General features: G+C 47.7%; 4 protein-coding genes, 2 long non-coding RNA genes and 1 pseudogene across 6 annotated transcripts; 5 read left to right on the forward strand and 2 right to left on the reverse strand.

Moving 5' to 3' along the window:
* The first annotated feature begins 523 nt into the window (after positions 1 to 523).
* Positions 524 to 1,330, forward strand: LOC136188070 (uncharacterized). Its single transcript, XR_010670100.1, has 4 exons — positions 524 to 639; positions 827 to 952; positions 1,013 to 1,117; positions 1,165 to 1,330. It is a non-coding gene; the product is annotated as an uncharacterized lncRNA (long non-coding RNA).
* Positions 1,331 to 1,603: 273 nt separating this feature from the next.
* On the reverse strand, positions 1,604 to 3,587 carry LOC136188368 (Krueppel-like factor 16). Its single transcript, XM_065976117.1, has 4 exons — positions 3,542 to 3,587; positions 2,963 to 3,115; positions 2,345 to 2,902; positions 1,604 to 1,902 (listed from the first exon to the last, which is right to left on the reverse strand). The coding sequence occupies exons 2-4, from the start codon at positions 3,090 to 3,092 to the stop codon at positions 1,604 to 1,606; spliced, it is 987 nt and encodes a 328-aa protein (XP_065832189.1). The 5' UTR covers positions 3,093 to 3,115; positions 3,542 to 3,587.
* Positions 3,588 to 3,864: 277 nt separating this feature from the next.
* On the reverse strand, positions 3,865 to 4,766 carry LOC136188568 (uncharacterized). Its single transcript, XR_010670244.1, has 4 exons — positions 4,656 to 4,766; positions 4,347 to 4,604; positions 4,103 to 4,286; positions 3,865 to 4,049 (listed from the first exon to the last, which is right to left on the reverse strand). It is a non-coding gene; the product is annotated as an uncharacterized lncRNA (long non-coding RNA).
* Positions 4,767 to 4,791: 25 nt separating this feature from the next.
* LOC136188567 (uncharacterized) lies at positions 4,792 to 6,453 on the forward strand. Its single transcript, XM_065976301.1, has 9 exons — positions 4,792 to 4,914; positions 5,086 to 5,211; positions 5,268 to 5,372; positions 5,420 to 5,476; positions 5,526 to 5,663; positions 5,718 to 5,860; positions 5,914 to 6,050; positions 6,103 to 6,231; positions 6,284 to 6,453. The coding sequence occupies exons 2-8, from the start codon at positions 5,095 to 5,097 to the stop codon at positions 6,105 to 6,107; spliced, it is 702 nt and encodes a 233-aa protein (XP_065832373.1). The 5' UTR covers positions 4,792 to 4,914; positions 5,086 to 5,094; the 3' UTR covers positions 6,108 to 6,231; positions 6,284 to 6,453.
* A 775-nt stretch (positions 6,454 to 7,228) lies between these two features.
* On the forward strand, positions 7,229 to 10,507 carry LOC136188369 (zinc finger MIZ domain-containing protein 1-like). The gene is made up of 14 exons (XM_065976118.1): positions 7,229 to 7,236; positions 7,272 to 7,414; positions 7,908 to 7,967; positions 8,036 to 8,121; positions 8,197 to 8,249; positions 8,300 to 8,637; positions 8,843 to 9,011; positions 9,310 to 9,424; positions 9,491 to 9,590; positions 9,643 to 9,738; positions 9,793 to 9,935; positions 9,996 to 10,063; positions 10,114 to 10,182; positions 10,366 to 10,507. The coding sequence occupies exons 1-14, from the start codon at positions 7,229 to 7,231 to the stop codon at positions 10,505 to 10,507; spliced, it is 1,590 nt and encodes a 529-aa protein (XP_065832190.1).
* Positions 10,508 to 13,733: 3,226 nt separating this feature from the next.
* LOC136188370 (leishmanolysin-like peptidase) lies at positions 13,734 to 15,654 on the forward strand. The gene is made up of 14 exons (XM_065976119.1): positions 13,734 to 13,765; positions 13,798 to 13,873; positions 13,921 to 14,018; positions 14,066 to 14,096; positions 14,149 to 14,181; positions 14,238 to 14,366; positions 14,416 to 14,491; positions 14,541 to 14,670; positions 14,719 to 14,818; positions 14,870 to 14,967; positions 15,020 to 15,138; positions 15,191 to 15,294; positions 15,344 to 15,420; positions 15,475 to 15,654. Exons 1-14 carry the CDS (start codon positions 13,734 to 13,736, stop codon positions 15,620 to 15,622), a joined length of 1,251 nt encoding a protein of 416 aa, XP_065832191.1. The 3' UTR covers positions 15,623 to 15,654.
* Positions 15,655 to 15,739: 85 nt separating this feature from the next.
* On the forward strand, positions 15,740 to 18,290 carry LOC136188366 (serine/threonine-protein kinase PLK1-like; annotated as a pseudogene).
* Positions 18,291 to 18,533: the final 243 nt, after the last annotated feature.

Genomic DNA, 18,533 nt, shown 5'->3' on the forward strand with positions numbered 1-18,533 from the left:
AACTCTGCATAAAAATAGGCAACACGTAAGTTAATTAAAATCTGCTTATTACTATGTATCTCACTCTGAAGTTTGTCTGATTCAAGAGTTCTCGGACTCAGAAGTGACATGAGCCTGATATATTGGTCTATGTGCAGACGACGGTCTTCGATCGACGTTTCTTCGTTCTCTGGCGGTTTCGACGCATAAAGGGATACGAATCCATGGAGAAGACGGGGTAGGCAGAACTCGGACATGTCGAACGCATCTTGTAGGAGAATGCCACGTTTACCCGACGGATCTATCGCCAGATACCTTCGAACGAGGCTCCTGATTTCCTTTGGTGTAACTACACAGCGAAAAATAGGCGACATTTCACTCGGTTGCTCTTTTCACTTACACACAGTGTCCTTTCCGAGTTCTCTGATCTCTTCTTCGCTGACCGACGATTCTCCTGCGCCCTATAAAGCATCGTGGGCGATAAATGAATCGCTTGTAAACGACGTTACCATCGCGACTTGTCGAGCGTGCGCATTGTCGATGTCGCACACGTCATCGCAGTCAATTCTCTGAGTTTGACTTGACGACGCTCTTCTACGCGACTGTTGTTGTCACAGCGCGGGAGACAGCAGTCAGAACGAAAGATTCGACATTGAATAGGTAAACGATCGAATTTTTTGCGCAAGCGGGGCCTCTTGTGGAGAAACGTCCTTCGAAATCAGCTTAAACCTGCCAAAAATGGCGAATTCTTCGTTATCGATTCTTCATCGTTTTTCCTTACGCACGTCGGAGCGACTACCGACAAGAAAAGAGTCGCTTGTATGCATTTCTCGGTCTTTGTTTACAGAGGAGAGACATGACAACTCGCATGGGTGACGAACGATCGCGATCGCCTCTACACGTTCACGTTGGCCAAGGGACGCCAGTCCACGTTCATCTCAAGGCGAAAGCGTCCGGGTCCATGATGTGGCAGGTTGGCAAAGAAAAAAAAAACCGTTACAGTATTTCCATTATGAATTATTTTTAATTAAAGGGTCCATCTCATCGTTTGGAAATCAATAAGAGTGCTGCCGCTGCTGATGGAACAGAGTTGAGAATGAGCGATTTGTCGTCGGAAACCGGTTCTGACGTCATTAGGGTGAGCCTTTGTATTTTTGAATGAATGAAGTGCATTTGTTTCTATAGGCATTCCGCCGGGATTTCTCGTCTTCCGCCGCAGCAATTCATCGAGCAATTCATCGCGTCTATCTCACCAGTACACGATCGAGCTCGTTTTCAGTTGAACGAACGATAGATAGTACAATGAGAACGATTTCAAATACGATTTGGGATCATATCGAAAGAACTTGATGCAGGTATTGGGAACGCGTTGGTATTTGACGTGGATCGCGCCCTGGGTTCCGTCGCCGCTTATCGGCGACGGCCGACGGAAAGAGTTTGTGAGATTAGAGACAGAAATCAATAGATAGTAATAGATTTACCCCCGGTAACGCCTCCCCTCTCCCTGAAAGCTTATTTTGTAACGTTGCTTGCTCCCCTCGTATATGTCACGTGTCACATTCGATTGATGCCAAACACGGTGAAGTAGCGCGCGCGTTGCTGACGTTGCTAAGCAACGCGCGCGCTACTGAGGTTGAATTAGAGGATTGCTTGTAGGCGTTCCTCCCACCATGCCCATCTGCGTGGTTGCTGGGGCGACGGCGGGTAGAACGCCGGCGGCCGCCGTTCCTTGACTTTTGCACATGTTGCGCTCGTGCATCGCCTTGTGTCGAACGAGCTCGTCAGAGCGCGTGAAACGCTTGACGCAGCCCGGCCACGTGCACGCGTACGGTTTCTCGCCCGTGTGCGCTCGCATGTGCGTTTTCAGGTGGTCGCTTCGGGAGAACTTGCGCTTGCACACCTCGCATGAAAACGGTTTGATACCTAGGAAAGATTTAGAATAGTTAGGTATGTATTTATGTACTTAGTAGATGCGTGCATACACGTTCATATATGGATAACTACTCCCGGAGTTAGTGGTAGGAGGACCACGTTAGCTAATAGTCTGTATACATACTTATGGCTATTCATTTATTAAACCACCAACTCCTTCTCCTATACAACAATGTATGTATGGTATTTAACAAAGTGTCCTTTCTCTCTTTCTGTATATATACATATAAACTAAATCAGTCTCTATATATGCTAAAGGGGTGTCTATACAATATGACTGTGTTATTAATAAATAAGAGTTTCTTTTGACGTTCCATATCATATGTACGAGTAGAGTGTGCGTATATATATATATGTATATATATATATATATATATATGCATGTGTAGGCCTAGCCCTAGTGGAGCCCCTTTCCCTCCCTCCCTCCTTATACCTGTGTGTTTTCGACTGTGACGTTGAAGTTGATCGGATCTCGAAAATCGCTTGCCGCACCCGGGATGATCGCACGAATAGGGCTTCTCGCCGGTGTGCTTCCGCATGTGCATCTGCAAGTGCGAGAGCTTGTAGTAGCGCTTGTCACAGCCCTGATACTCGCAAACGAACGGCTTATTCGCCTCGTGGTTCTTCTTCTTCGTCGACGACGACGAACCCCGTCCGCCGCCGGCTTTCCCGAATGTCGGAACGTTATTTGACGCGGCGACGGCGGAAACGGTGGCGGACGGATTCGCGGCGACGGCCGTTATCATGTCGCGACTCATCGGCGCCGCCATCATTCCGTAGCCCATGGGCGGCAAGGGGCCCCCGGGACCCGGGACGTCCCTTTTGAAGGCCATCGTTGAGTGGGGCGGACGAACATAGTCGGCGAGGAATACGTGGACTGACGAGGGAGGAAGAAACGGGTGCGTCGCCGTCGGATCGCCGCCGCCGTACATGAAACCGGCTAAACCAGTTAGGTGAGTGGGAGGCGGCATTGCTATACGGGGAGCCGCTCCTATGGCAACCGCTAGTTTTCATTCATTTTCTTCTTGGGGAGTTCATATAGGGGTTTTACCTGTTGGTCCGCGAGCGGTTGCCATGGTGACGTGGGGGATGCGTCCCGTGCTGCCCATGTAGCCGGAATCTTCGCTGCTCATGCTGTGCATGGGTGGGCGTGGCTGCTGTTTGCCTTTGGCGTCCGACATGAGAGGATCTTGGATTAATACTCCTATAGAGAAAAAGATACGCGGTTTTTCAGTAATTGAATTAAGAAAAAGAAAGTGAAGCCACGCCCATAAGTAAGAAGGATCATATTCGAGGTAAAAGCGATCAGATGTACAACGAAAAGTGAAGTAAGACCTTCTACTGTATACATTTATATGTTATATATCTATTTCTATTCTCTCTTCCCGTGTGAATGAGTGGCGACGTGCGATGCGATTGCCGGTGGCCTGTGCCCGGTGCTCGCGGAGGGGTTCCACGCGGAGGGAAACGCGGAATGCGGTAGCCGCCGTGGCGGCGGCCGGATGACGGAGAAGGGGATTCGGTTGTCCGGCTGCCGCGGCGTTCATCAATGCTAATTCTGGCTTCCATAGGAGGGAGAACGAGGGAGGGGTCAATGTAGGAGAGGGAGGAGAGGCGAGCGCACACCCACGGAGGGAGGAGGGGACCTCTTGTAGCCGGCTGCGTGGGGCGCGTGCTTCTCGATCTCCGCTGCTGTGTTGCGCTTCTGTTTGGCGGCCGTTCGTCGATCGCTATTGATTCGCACGTTTGGATCTAATTACGATCGGTGCATAGATTTGCGACGGCGGATTGTGAGAGGAGCCAATCAGCAGTAACGTGCGCGTGGGCCATGCTCACACGAGGCGTCACGTGCAAAGTAGGACACGCAAAAACGCACGTGATAACTCCACCCCCCCTTGAGAAGTTTGATAAGGAAATTTGAAAGATTGAAACGAAAAGGGATTTTTTCTGCATCAATTCGTCATCGTGTCATCCATCTTCTTCTCTGGAAAATAACTTCCTAGTTGGAGATCACGTGCGCACGTGGATATATACATATTTACGCCCTGTAGCTGTTAGTGTATAGCGTCTATCTTCTAGATCTACTGTAGAGACACGTTCACCGTAAATTTTTCCGATATTTCTGACGCCGAGATGAGCTAAATTCCCGATTGGTAATAAGCACTACTAAGGTACTACCTCTTATCTGTACTTGAATGAATTCTTCGATTGGAAGGTGATCTCGTTTGGTTCCCTCCTTTGCTGTCAGTAGTCCATGTATAATTTCGTTCAATTGTTCGCTGGTGACTGCTCGACTCAAATCATCCGAAACGTAGAATAGAGATCATTTTCAGACAATTTTCCGTCACCGTCTACGTCACACACGAGAAAGAACTCTGCATAAAAATAGGCAACACGTAAGTTAATGAAAATCTGCTTATTACTATGTATCTCACTCTGAAGTTTGTCTGATTCAAGAGTTCTCGGACTCAGAAGTGACATGAGCCTGATATATTGGTCTTCTATGTGCAGACGACGGTCTTCGATCGACGTTTCTTCGTTCTCTGGCGGTTTCGACGCATAAAGGGATACGAATCCATGGAGAAGACGGGGTAGGCAGAACTCGGAAATGTCGAACGCATCTTGTAGGGGAATGCCCGACGGATCTATCGCCAGATATCTTCGAACGAGGCTCCTCATTTCCTTTGGTGTAACTACACAGCGAAAAATAGGCGACATTTCACTCGGTTGCTCTTTTCACTTACACACAGTGTCCTTTCCGAGTTCTCTGATCTCTTCTTCGCTGACCGACGATTCTCCTGCGCCCTATAAAGCATCGTGGGCGATAAATGAATCGCTTGTAAACGACGTTACCATCGCGACTTGTCGAGCGTGCGCATTGTCGATGTTGCACACGTCATCGCAGTCAATTCTCTAGTTTGACTTGACGACGCTCTTCTACGCGACTGTTGTTGCCACAGCGCGGGAGACAGCAGTCAGAACGAAAGATTCGACATTGAATAGGTAAACGATCGAATTTTTTTGCGCAAGTGGGGCCTCTTGTGGAGAAACGTCCTTCGAAATCAGCCTAAACCTGCCAAAAATGGCGAATTCATCGTTTTTCCTTACGCACATCGGAGCGACTACCGACAAGAAAAGAGTCGCTTGTATGCATTTCTCGGTCTTTGTTTACAGAGGAGAGACATGACAACTCGCATGGGTGACGAACGATCGCGATCGCCTCTACACGTTCACGTTGGCCAAGGGACGCCAGTCCACGTTCATCTCAAAGCGAAAGCGTCCGGGTCCATGATGTGGCAGGTTGGCAAAGAAAAAAAAACCGTTACAGTATTTCCATTATGAATTATTTTTTAAAGGGTCCATCTCATCGTTTGGAAATCAATAAGAGTGCTGCCGCTGCTGATGGAACAGAGTTGAGAATGAGCGATTTGTCGTCGAAAACCGGTTCTGACGTCATTAGGGTGAGCCTTTGTATTTTTGAATGAATGAAGTGCATTTGTTTCTATAGGGTTACGAGAAGAAAATTGATACTTTGATGACCGAAGTTGGAGAGCTGAAGAACGAGGTGAAATTGATTGTTAACGCTACCTCTATTGAATTTTTTTCAATAAAAGGTTGATCTACAAAGATCGATTCACGAAGTTTCCGCCGCAGCAATTCATCGAGCGACAAAAGCGGCCGTACGCTTCGGGTCCCGGACAATACGGGTACGGTCCGCCGCCGCCGCCGCCGCCGTCGGGGGACCCAGAAAAGTCAATGAGATAAATACGTTTTGGGAAAAATTTTTCATTTCTCTCTTTCTCTAGTTCGAGCCAATTTTGCTGCGACGAATCAACTTGGAAATCAAACAGGTGTCGAGCAGACGAGCATCAAAGTATTGCTCAAGTGCCCCCTCTCGTTCCGACAAATCACGTTTCCGGCGAGAGGACGAGAATGTCGACACGTGCAGGTAAGGAGTCCAGAAGAGAGACAAATAAATGAATAAATAAAAATTATTTTCAGTGTTTTGATCTTGAGTCATATCTTCTCTCGGTCCGGGTGGCGTCGGCGGAAGCGGGCAACAATTGCCGGCGCGAAGTGTTCCGACGACGTCGACTCTCGCGGACGGGGAGAGGATTGGGAATCCTGGAACTCCATTGGTAAGTGTTATTGACAATTTCTTTCTCAGATTTATATATTTATTTCTTTTAGGTTGATATTGATCCTTCGACGTTTTGCACGTGCGGACCCGGGTTCAATGCGCCGCCGAGTAATATTTCGGTTACGGTGAACGTTTTGTCCGTGCCAAATTTTCCGTCCGCCGATGACGGTGGAATTGACGTAAGAATAATCAATTTGAGAGAAGGAATGAATTCTATTTCTTTTTTTGTAGCTTTTTGACGGTAGCGAAGATCTCCTGGGAGATCTTGGTGACTTGGGCGATTTAGCCGACGTCAGCAAAATATTCAGTCGGCCCCCGTAGATTGAAAAAGATAGGCAGCACCAAGCAGATGGTCTTTTTTTTATTGAGAAAAATGGAGGCTGCTGGAACAGCCGCCTCAGTGATTTTATTATTTCCTCACCCCGCCCTTCGCTCTATATTCCCTTCAGCCTCTCTCTCTGTGATTTCGTCGTCCCCTCCCTGCACTATTTTTTGAATTGGCATCTAGCCGGCGAACGTGTAACGCGCTTTTAGAATTTTTTTTTACTTGTGTATATAGATATATATGTACATATATGCTTCCTTTGCAGTAGTTGTCTTTTCGCATCCGGGAACGTCGTCATTGTAGCCAACGTCACGTCGATGAACATATTCGCTTCTTTGCGCTTCTTCCTCGCGTGCGACGGAGAAGAAAAGGTTCGCGAAGGAGTGGGAAGCTCGTACTAAGCTCTCCTTCGTCGTCAGATCCTCGATCTTCTCGAAGGAGGCGCCGCCGCGGAAGAAATTCACTCCGACGAGCGACGAAGTGACGCACGTCATCGCGTCCGTCGCCGAAGCCTCGTCTATCGTCTAGTGCGAGCGGGTGACGCGAAGGACAGAAACGAAGGTAATTCTACGCGTCCGCGATATCGAACGTTCTTTTTTTTTCTCTCTAACCCTCGTCACGCGATTGCCCTCCCCTAAAAACGCTTCGAACGCAACCCGCGAACGTTGTTTCGCGGTCGTTTCCGTACGCTTTCGCGCTCGAGATGGAGTTTGACTGAAAGGGGCGGTCCGTCCTCGACGAAACGCCGGGTTCGTCGCCCCATTCGGACGCGTACGCGTCAGAAAACGACGTTCGAAGCGCTAAAAAATCCTCGCGAAGCGATAAATCCAATCGACGACACGACGACAACGATGGACGAGTTTTTATTTTATTTATTTTTCTAATTGTACCTAGGGAGACGATGCAGCATCCGCCCATTATATCCGCAGCGGCCGGCAACGTCGCCGTGCCGGGCCCCGGCGGCGTTCCGACGATGGAAGAGCACATACAACAGACGAACGAACGTCTCCAGTGCATTGATCAGTACTTGGAAGAATGTTCGCGTCGAACTGTGCTAAGGAATTGTTCGACGAGCGCGCCTTTCAGAAGCCCTTCGAACAGGGTCTCTTACGGTCAGTGGTCGCGGGATCGAATCCCGTGCGCGATCCTTTTTCTCTTTTTTTTTCTATTTGTTTATTTAGTATGATGCCCTATTAGGACGCATTAGACGATCCCCGTAGGAGATATCTCTGTCATTTTCTTACTAATATCTGTGAGTGGTTGCTTCCTTGATGAGGCGAAACCCGGTCGAGGAATGCGTTCTTGTCCTTTGAACGGTTTCTCATCCGAATAGTCTCTAACCGGATTCATATTTTCAGGTTATACACAAAGTCGCCGGGCAACCAGGATACGAATTGAATTTAGGTGAGACGCGCTCTTTTTGACCGTTTTTTTGGAGGGGATTGTGGGTCCTATATTTAGTTTAGTCTCGTCGCGCTTCAAATCCAATCAAGTCTAATTCACTTGTCTAATTTGTGTGTGTGTGCGTAGCCTATCGCTTGATGGCCGTGTGCGCGTCCCATCGCAACAAACTGACGCCCAAGTTCTCCTGTAAGTACAGTAAAGAAATAATAATGATATGATTTTCCGATTTTGATTTTCTTTTATATTTTTCCTAGCATTGCTCTCGTCCTGGTTCGACGATCTAAGTCGTTTGCAATTCACGAGACAGCAGCAGGGCGGCGATATTATGCAGGCGGACCGAGTTCGCCGCCGCAGCCCTTGATCTCCGACTCCACTATACCGCTTCAGGAACTCTCCCACACACCGCGCGTCCTAGGTGCGCAATCCTTCTCCATATAAGTCTTTCGACCGAGCGCTTCCTCTCTTACAGTACTGTCAACTGGCAGGGAAATCACATTCCCCCGCCCCCGCCTTTGCAGGGCGCACAACAGCCAATCGCTATCCATCGTCACAACGGTTTGGGGCGGCGTATCGGCAACGCAGCAACAGCAACAACAACAACAGGGAGCGCCGCCGCCGCTCTCCACTACGACTACGTCAACGTCGGCGGTTTCATCAGCGCAAATGAGCGCCCAGCCTCAGCAGACCGGCGCCACAGTGAGATACGCTCTCACTCCCCCGCCGCCGCCGCCGCCGCCGCCGCCGCCGCCACCGCCGCCGTCGTCGGACAATCCGATGTATCAAGGAGGTTTTGCGCCTGGGAACACGAGAGGAAACGGTCTGCCGCCACCGCCGCCGCCTCTCCCTGACGGCACCGGTCAGGCGTCCGTGGACCGGCGACCGCTGCCGCCGCCGCTGCGACGGCGACGGCGCATGCCACAGCACGAATTCAACAGCAGGAGGAAGAGCGACGGCGATTGGCTCATCAGGCGCACGTGAGCGGGCACGGACAGCAACCGGGATCATATCCCGGTCCCGCCGCGTATTTTCCGAAGCAGTATCCGGGACAGGGAATGGAACAGGGAATTTATCCGCGTCCGCCGGCACTCCCGAAGGCCTTCCGCCGAGATTTCTCGATCCAAATCGTCTTCCGCCGCAGCAATTCATCGAGCGACAAAAGCGGCCGTACGCTTCGGGTCCCGGACAATACGGGTACGGTCCGCCGCCGCCGCCGCCGCCGCCGCCGTCGGGGTACCCGAAATCAAGCCTGAGCCCGAAACTAAGCCCGGTAATAATTTATTGTATTTTTGAGAGATTCGCGTCTATGAATGGACGGTTTTTTTTCTTCTAGAAACGCTTCGCTTGTCTTTTCCCGTGTGAGACGGCGCCATCTTGAATCCGTTTCGGCTTCGGCATAATTTGTTCGTGAGCAATAACGCGTTCTTTAAGATCAAGTCTACGGAACTCTCGATTCTCTATCAGTATTCAGAGCAAAGTTTATTATTATTAATAATAATTATTATTTTTATTATTATTATTATGTATTCAGCTCCCATCTCGAATTGCAATTCAAGTGCTATCGTAACGAAGATAAGCTCGTTCAGACCAATTGGCCGGCGGCCGTGAGCGTGAGCGTCAATAAGCATCCGGTTCACATCGAAAGGGTACGCGTGATGACGTCACTGAATGCATAACATATATTTTATTTTATTTTATTTTATTTTTATTAGGGAAACGGACGGTCGGCTCACAAGCCGCTCTACATCAAGAATTTGTGCCAGGCTGGACGCAATACGATACAAATTTCCGTGACGGCGTACTGTTGCGTAGGTCTCGCTTATTTGTTCTTGCGCGTGAAGTCTTATCTCTCTTCTCTCTCTAGTCTCATCTATTCGTACTCCAATTGGTTCATCGTCCCCCGTTTTGCAGAGTCTCATCAAGAAGCGTCTGCTCGCCGTCGATTTGTGCATACAGAAAAGTCAATGAGATAAATACGTTTTGGGAAAAAATTTTCATTTCTCTCTTTCTCTAGTTCGAGCCAATTTTGCTGCGACGAATCAACTTGGAAATCAAACGGGCGTCGAGCAGACGAGCATCAAAGTGTCGCTCAAGTGCTCCCTCTCGTTCCGACGAATCACGTTTCCGGCGAGAGGACGAGAATGTCGACACGTGCAGGTAAGGAGTCCAGAAGAGAGACAAATAAATAAATAAATAAATAAATAAAAATTATTTTAGTGTTTTGATCTTCAGTCATGTCTTCAACTGAATTGCGAACGAGGCACGTGGAAGTGTCCTGTTTGCAGGTGCGTGCTTACACTGTATGATGACGCGTTTCTAATTTTTTTCCTTATAGTAAACCGGTGTCTCTGGAGTACATCAAAGTCAATCAATTTATTTGGGGAATTCTTACGACAATTGGAAAGTGAGAGTGCATGCAATATGTATGATGACGTCACGCTGATAATTTCTTTTAAAGGTAATGACGTAGATGAAGTTATGTCACTGGAAGCCCGTCACTTCTCTATCAAACGTCAAATCCGAGTCAGACGGTACGCGTTTTCGCTCATCAACTCTCATCTTATAGTTTGATCGTTTGTGCGCGCAGATGCCGGCAGCACGATAGCAACGTCGCCGGCTTTCGCTTTCCCGATCGACGTCCCCACGGCTCCGGCGCGGGATTGCCCATGCTGTCCGCGTCGGCGGCGGCGGCGTTGACCGGACAGCACCCGCCCTCGTCCGCAGACTAAAATCACCCTCACTATCAGACGTCGGCTGAGTCTACTGACCAGCAAATGCAACACCAACCGCCGCCCCCGCCCCCGCCCCCGCCAGAACGTTTTCCCCCACCTTATCAACGCAAAAATTATTAAATTATTTTGTACTTGTGTATGTATATATATATATATGCTTCCTTTGTAGTAGTTGTACTTGTGTGTATATATATATATATATATATATATATATATATAGTAGTTGTACTTGTATATATATGTACGCATCTTCTAGTGCCTCGTCCCATTGGCGTGAGTCGCGCGCGCGTGCCATTCTTCGATCGGAATGCTGGACCGCGTTCTTGTGTAGGCCCAAGTACGAGCGCTCGTCGACACGACGACGTCGTCAAAATCGTGACGCCGGATTTGGGGGATTGGGTTGTCGCGAGCATCAAGAACGAAAAACTGGCACTCGAAAGCGATTTCGTGCCCACGCTTGAAACGAAAGATCGTGACGTCGGCGGAGATAAAGGAACCAAGGGCGACGACGAGGAACCTAGGAAGAGTCCGGGGGGAAGTGTTGACAACGGGGTTGTGGAGGAAAGAGAAGAAGCGATTTCTTCGACAGGTCGACTTGGAGACGACGGTACGTCAACGTAAATTTTTAATTAATTAATTTTTAATTAATTAAAACAGACCCCTGAATTAATGCGTAGAGTAGAAACTTTGATTAGGATTTTGTAGTCACGTGCTTAAATCAATGAGATTTTGGATGCGTTGTCACGTGCTCTTAATTTCTCTCATCATACTTATATTCATTCAAAGAGGGCGGTCCTTTGTTTAAGACATAACGGATGTTCCATCATGCAAATTCCTATTCAACACCAAAGACAACTCGCGGGCCAACAACGCAATTATTATTTAATTAATTATTAATCGCCGCGAACGCTGCGACGAGGTTCTCCAATTTTTGAAGCGACGAACACATTCGCTCCTCCTCCGCGAGAACATCGGATCTACGCTGAATTTCGCGTCAACGTGTCGTTTTTGGTGTCGTCCGGACGTACGAGAGTCTGTTCGTAGTCGTACGATGCCGATTCGATCTCCTGGAGGCCTCCGTTTGAAAGGAAAATACGGGATGCTGCGCTGCAGAGCACGTGACGCGACGCGCTGCATACAACCCCTTTTTCGCACGTTATTTGACGCTAAAGACCTCCGTTTTCGCGTGGGAAAATGCGCCCACGCAATAAAAACATACGGGCTATTCCCAAGCGCGAAAATGATGAAACATACACTGTACTTAATTAATCCGCCTTGACAGACTACTGCGGTGCTGCATCCACTGCCAACGGTTACGTCACTATTAATTTTTCAATTGTGAGTTTCGTTTGGCAAATGCAATCACAAAGGACTCCTCAATAACTAAGCGGGGATTTTTTCGATGAAACGTCTCCGTATTATAGGCTCTGGTTTCGGCTTGAGTGTGACGTCACGTCACGCGCGTCCGCACTTTAGCCGGGGAATTTCTTTGTCAAAGATGGCGACTCGACTTCGGCTCAGCTGTTTGACGATGGCGCCGCGATTCTACGAGAAGAAAACGGCTACTTCGACGTCGGGACTGCCACGAAAACCGCTGAGTCTCGTCAATAAAGACGGATGCGGAGCGGCGGCGGGTCATTTGAAGGGTGCGCTGTCTTCGGCGACGACGACGACCGCTGTTTCTGTCAAAGCCTCTTCTGTTCCACCGCTTCCTCCTACTCCTACAGAGTTTAGTCCTTGTATGAGATTTGGGGGGAGAGAATAGGCGGCATTCTTAGTTTTGTTTTTTTTATTTGAGGTACTGAGCCGTCTGATTATTTTCTGAGTGATCTGCTGTGCCAGTTGAGTGACTGCTTGAAGAAAGAGCCGGAGAAGAAGAGCAGCAAGCAGTGGGGTATGTATATGTATACGGTATGTATTTATTTATTTATTTATTTATTTATTTATTTATTTAATAAATTTAGAAAAATTGCACAGGGTCTCTCTCGCGTTTCTGAGGCAGTTTTTTTGTTGACGGGGGTCTTGCCCAGGTCCCAGCGAAAAATTGACTAAAATGAGTAGGATCGATAGAAGGCCCCGCCCCCACATGATCTCATACAAAGACCTGCGATATTTTTAAACCAGTGCCTCCCCTCATAGAAATACTCTAATCACAAGCCTTTATTAGTAGTAGTACAAGACGCAAAAGAACAACGCTCTACAATACTAAATTAGTCAGTATCGGAAAAATGCAGATTAACATGCTGTTGAAATCCCAGCGTTCCCATCGACTCAGGAAACATCTTCTGGCAAATAGGACAATGAACATCCTCATCACCCCCCACGAACAAAACACCAGGCGGCTGATAAACCGGCGGATAAACAATGGGTTGCTCATCAACGGAAGTAGCAAGACTGTGACTATCAGGTGGCTTCATAATTCTCCTCGTCGATTCGATAATTTCAGAGAGATGAGCGACTTCCCTCTCGAGTTCGCTGACTCGTTGGACGAGACGGGAATTTTCTGACTCCAATTCGGCGTATTTGAGTTCTTGACGATGCGTGAGTTTTCGTTCATTTTTAAACGCTTTTTTCCATATGTTATCATCTGAACCGGACATACTGGTTCCCACGCCGCGACTTTCGAATAGGATTTTGCTTTGTTCTGTTTTATCGTCATTTCGCACGTAGACAAACGATTCCAAGGCGTCACATGTCGAGGATTGAAATTGAAAAGGGGGCGTGGTTGCAAACACTTTCCCTTTGCCGTTCACGTAGACGAATTGAAACGACGATTCAACGTTTTTTTCTCGCGGAGGAAAAGTGCTGGCGACGAAGCAGAGAACGGACAGGCCGCGCACCCACATATAGGTGACGTAATCGGCAAGAGACTTCCATCCGACAGGAAAAAGTCCGACCCAATCGCGTTTTCCACTGCGAATTGGGTTTTTTAGGCGCAATTCAAAGTCTTTTGTTGATTCGATCCATCGAGGTGTTTCTTCGAAGTACGCCATCGATCGGATGAAGGGTACATTTGCTGGAAACTGTGGCAAAAAAGGTGGGAGGTCCTCTTCTTTAGGGACTTGGCAACGCACGCTAGAAAAATATTTCGGTAAGGCACGAGAAAAGGAAAATCCGCCGCTTTTGTTCTTCTCTCCGAGTACAGTATATCGCGGAAGCTGACTGCCCGGTTTCGTCACGTCTAAATCTACCTCTGACGCTCTCTGACGCGCGGAAGGTCAAAATGCGAAATTGCCTAGCGCACGTTGTTCAAACGTCAGCGCTAAATTTAGAACTTCTAAATTTAGACGATCTCGAATGCTTCCACTGCTCGTTTTGGTCTCTTCTTTGGCGCATACGATCTACGTTCCGCAGCGGCACGAGGTAGGCGCGATCGCAAGGCGACGAAATAGCGCCAAACACGTTTGCAGCTGAGCCACGTCCCTCTCGATCCCCCGCACGTCATCCGAAAGCGGAGCTTCGATCAGAGCCTTCGAATAAGCGTGTTCTACGACAGCACGATCAACGCGTAAGATGCAAGTAAGCGCAGAATCGCGTAACGCTTTCCTCCCCTAGCCTCGATTCAGCAAAGAAGACTCTAGTGCAGGTATATAGTTATTGAATCAATGCTAATTAAATTTTGACTTGAAAAATTGTAGCAACAATTGTTGCCCAATGCAAAAGACTATCAGGTCTGTGCGCAGATAAATAAATTTTGATCACGTGACAAAGAAAATATTTTCTCTAGAGACTGCGCCACCAATGGTGTCTACTTTGTTGCCAATCAGCCGAGGCATTGCAAACGCACGCTATTCGATCTGGTTGCTCTTCTGTAACACAATGTGGCACTGTTCAAGTTCAGGCGGATCATTTACAGGTACCTCTTTAATTAGATAATAAATATTTATTGATTTCTTTTCTTCTAGGCGTGTTATAGTTGTTTGAGAGGTAAGCGCAGTTGTGAGCAAGAATCCGGGAGCGTTGCTGGGGCTGGAGTAGCAAGTACGTACAGTATGAGACACTCTCAGATTAATAATTATTGATTTTTTAGATTCCGATTATTTTCTCTATGTGTCTTCGAAGCAGACAGCGGAATGTGGGAGTGGTTCTTCTAGCGATTCCAATGCAGCGGAAAACGTTGCTTATGCTGGTCATTGTCAACAGGATCTTGCTACAGATAGGTGAGGGAGGGGGTGTGGTCTTCTAAGGGACCTCTATGTAATTTTTAGACCTGGATTTATTAATATTTGTCCTAATCTTCTCTCGACTTCTGTGGACATGTATGGTCAGCAATTGGCTATAATTAAACACGAAGTTCTTCACGCTTTGGTATAAGGGGGTTGGGGAATTTTTGAATATTTTAATTGATTATTTCTTTAGGGTTTTTCTGTGTCCCTCTACGCTTTTTATCGCGACTCGAACGAGAATCCGAGGACGGCGCGAGATAGCAACAATTATCCAATGTCTTATAATCAAAAGTACGCTATGGGCTCAATCTATATATTTTGAAGTTTGACTTATATACATCAGTGGGCCCTACTACGTGTGGGACAACACTACAATTGCTACAGTGACGCGAAACAATTGGCAGACACGTAGCGGTGTAAGCCACAATGTTAATATTGTAGTGACTCCAAAACTGAAGGCACGTGACATAGGATTTATATATATAGAGAGAGGCAATATGATTTTTATAGGAAGTAGCGCGGACGCATTTTAATTGTCTTCTTCTCGACGGCGTGGAATTAGAGAATCAAGGAAGTGCTCAGACGGCGTTTAGTCACTGGGAAAAAAGACTATTGGAGGTAAGAAATATAGTTTTATTTTAATCTGGTCGTCTGACGTCATCGATAGAATGAAGCAATGACGGGAACGTTTACGCAGAATCCTGTTTTCTCAGAAATAACGTTCGCCTTGTTGGAAGATTCCGGGTAAGACTTTCAGTCAATATTCATTAATTATTTTCTATTATTTATTTATTTCAGTTGGGACAAGCCAGACTATTCGAAGGCGTTGCAGCGCGTTGATTTTAGATTTAAATTGGGAGGGGATTACATTGGTCTCGCTAAAAGTGACGTCAGAAGCGATTTCTTTCTTCTAAGAGCGCTTTTTGCTTTATTCAGGTTACTCTAATCCCGTGGAAAGTTCTGAAACATGCATACCAGTTTGAGATTTATCGTCGCATCCGGGCGCTGTCACCTAGCGAACGTGATTGGCCAGCAGCGCTACGTCCAACCCCCGCAGACCCCACGTCATTGAAAGGACCCGGATGACCCATCGAACGTTCGTCCTCACTCACTCCGAAAACGCTAGCAGAAGACCGATTCAGCACCAAAGATGGACGGAAAAGTGAGTCTCAGCTCTAGCAGAAGTAGCGTAGCGAAGGCGCCAACGATTCACCGCCGTCTCCGCGTGCGCGCCTTCACAGGTCGGTTTCGCGCGCTGCTACGAACTGAAGGACATGACAACGAAGGAAGTATTCGCCGAAAAGATCGTCTCGAAGAGCCGCTCATCGAAACAGCGTCAGAAAGAAGAGGTTCGACGAGCGTATCCTCGCGCGGGGCCTCACTTCGAAATGTTCTTTCGCGTTCTAGATGTCGATGGAGATTGCGGTCCATCGAAGTCTCAATCACGAGAACATCGTCGGCTTTCGCGGCTACTTCGAAGACTCCGAAAACGTTTACGTTCTTCTAAGAGTGAGTTGACCCCGCCCATTTTTTCCTAGTGTAAGTATTTGATTTTCAGTCTTTGATGGAGTTGCATAAGCGACGGCGCGTTCTAACCGAAGCGGAAGCTCGATACTACATGAAACTCGGATGCCAATATTTGCACGGCGTCAAAGTCATACATCGCGATTTGAAACTTGGCAACATATTTCTCGACGGTCGACGGATTGATAGTGAAAATCGGCGATTTTGGACTCGCAGCAAAAATCGACTACGAAGGAGAAAGAAAGAGGTACACAACAAATAAATTCATAGAAAAATTTAATTATAGGCATTCTTGTATATAGGACCTTATGTGGGACTCCAAATTATATTGCCCCGGAGATATAGTGATTAAGACGGGGCACAGCTACGAAGTTGATTTGTGGTCTATAGGATGTATAATGTAAGTTACATAGGCAGGGAATGTAATAGTATCCTTATTATCTTTTATTCTAGGTACACTCTCCTCGTTGGAAAGCCTCCCTTTGAGACGAAATCCCTCAAGGAGACCTATTTGCCGCGTATCAAACGAAACGACTATTTTATTCCGCCCAAAGTGTCGCCTGCAGCACAGTCACTCATCGTCCGACTCCTCCGTTCGGATCTGTCCTCCGCCGGCTTCGCGCCGACTCGACTTCCGCTCAGCTGTTTGACGATGGCGCCGCGATTCTACGAGAAGAAAACGGCTACTTCGACGTCGGGACTGCCACGAAAACCGTTGAGTCTCGTCAATAAAGACGGATGCGGAGCGGCGGCGGGTCATTTGAAGGGTGCGCTGTCTTCGGCGACGACAACGACCGCTGTTTCTGTTAAAGCCTCTTCTGTTCCACCGCTTCCTCCTACTCTTACAGAGTTTAGTCCTTGTATGAGATTTGGGGGAGAGGATAGGCGGGGTTCTTAGTTTTGTTTTTTTTATTTGAGGTACTGAGCCGTCTGATTATTTTCTGAGTGATCTGCTGTGCCAGTTGAGTGACTGCTTGAAGAAAGAGCCGGACAAGAAGAGCAGCAAGCATTGGGGTATGTATATGTATACGGTATGTAGATCTGTATAGATGTATGTTCGTTTTATATTAGATGAGGCTGAAGATCCGGCATCTCAGCCTATTTATTGGATCAGCAAATGGGTCGACTATTCGGACAAATACGGGCTCGGCTATCAGCTGTCCGACAATTCAGTCGGCGTCCTATTCAATGACAATACCCATATTCTTTTGGCGGCAGATGGAGAGTGAGTAGTACAAAGCTAAAGATCACAGTTAAGGCTCAAGAGAGATATCTTTTAGGAATCTTCACTACATTGACCGCGACGGTCACGAGGAATTCCACATGCGCAGCCAGCGTCCGGAGCACCTAAAGAGAAAGGTCACCCTTTTGAATTACTACAGCGATTACATGAGCGATCATCTCCTCAAGGTAAGAGACAAAAATAAACAACCACTACACATTAGAAGAACATAAGACTCCCCCTATTTCCTCTGTGCAGACTGGAGCTGCTATGGGTCCCAAGGAAGGCGACGAAATCGCTCGTCTTCCGCATCTCAGAAGTTGGTTTTGCACGCAAGACGCCATAGTCCTTCATCTAAGTCTCGGCATACTTCAGGTTTCCGCGCACACTCGCATAACACGCCACGCGTTCTCATCATTCCCCCCTCCCTAGATTAATTTCTTCCGAGACCACACCAAGATTATATTCTGTCCTCGCATGGGCGCCGTGAGCTATATCGACGAGAAAGGCCGCTTCCGGACGTATCGTCTCAGCGATGTTGGTCAGTACGGATGCAGCAAGGAATTGGCGTCCCGCTTGGACTACGGTCGCGTGATGGTCGAGCGTCTTATGGGAAACGCGGCGGCAGTGAAGGGGCCCGGGATTCCAATGGTCAAGGAACCGGAGGAACTCATTCAGTGACACGTACGCGGGGAGGGGATTAGTAGGTATTAGCTATTATTATTAATACGCAGTGGGGAATGCATTTTGAAGGGGCCCCCCTGTTGATACTGTCAGTCTTTTTTTGTCTTTGATTTGTGCATGTAATGACAGGGCTAGCATTTGCTAGCTTCATGACAAACACAAGTACAGCACGTTCATAAATTAATAGACTAGGGCAACGACAGCGTCAACACGAAAATAACCATAGTATAGTTAAAAAACAACTCTAGAGGCACAACGTTCTTAAACAATATATGCTACTGACAGTAGAATAGCTAAGGAAACGTGGAGCAGCTGTGGTACTCCACCCATAGAAGTTGGTTTAGGCGTAGACTGTACAGGACGGCCTGTAATGTGATCAGATGGATCTTGAGTAATAGGAGAAGTCGTCGCGTCGCTCTGAGAAGTA

This window comes from Oscarella lobularis, chromosome 6 (genome assembly GCF_947507565.1).
Source record: "Oscarella lobularis chromosome 6, ooOscLobu1.1, whole genome shotgun sequence".
Classification (NCBI taxonomy): domain Eukaryota; kingdom Metazoa; phylum Porifera; class Homoscleromorpha; order Homosclerophorida; family Oscarellidae; genus Oscarella; species Oscarella lobularis.

Coding starts and splice junctions, on each gene's coding strand:
- LOC136188368 (XM_065976117.1), bottom strand. CDS start 3,092: ATGTCGGACGCCAAAGGCAAACAGCAGCCACGCCCACCCATGCACAGC. Junction 2,903..2,962: donor AACCGCTCGCGGACCAACAG/GTAAAACCCCTA, acceptor CGGTTGCCATAG/GAGCGGCTCCCCGTATAGCA. Junction 1,903..2,344: donor TCACAGTCGAAAACACACAG/GTATAAGGAGGG, acceptor AATCTTTCCTAG/GTATCAAACCGTTTTCATGC.
- LOC136188369 (XM_065976118.1), top strand. Junction 8,122..8,196: donor ATATTATGCAGGCGGACCGA/GTTCGCCGCCGC, acceptor CGCGCGTCCTAG/GTGCGCAATCCTTCTCCATA. Junction 8,250..8,299: donor CGAGCGCTTCCTCTCTTACA/GTACTGTCAACT, acceptor CCGCCTTTGCAG/GGCGCACAACAGCCAATCGC.
- LOC136188567 (XM_065976301.1), top strand. CDS start 5,095: ATGACAACTCGCATGGGTGACGAACGATCGCGATCGCCTCTACACGTT. Junction 5,212..5,267: donor CCGGGTCCATGATGTGGCAG/GTTGGCAAAGAA, acceptor TATTTTTTAAAG/GGTCCATCTCATCGTTTGGA. Junction 5,477..5,525: donor TTGGAGAGCTGAAGAACGAG/GTGAAATTGATT, acceptor TTTCAATAAAAG/GTTGATCTACAAAGATCGAT.
- LOC136188370 (XM_065976119.1), top strand. CDS start 13,734: ATGCGAAATTGCCTAGCGCACGTTGTTCAAAC. Junction 14,819..14,869: donor ACGAAGTTCTTCACGCTTTG/GTATAAGGGGGT, acceptor TTATTTCTTTAG/GGTTTTTCTGTGTCCCTCTA. Junction 14,968..15,019: donor CCAATGTCTTATAATCAAAA/GTACGCTATGGG, acceptor TATATACATCAG/TGGGCCCTACTACGTGTGGG.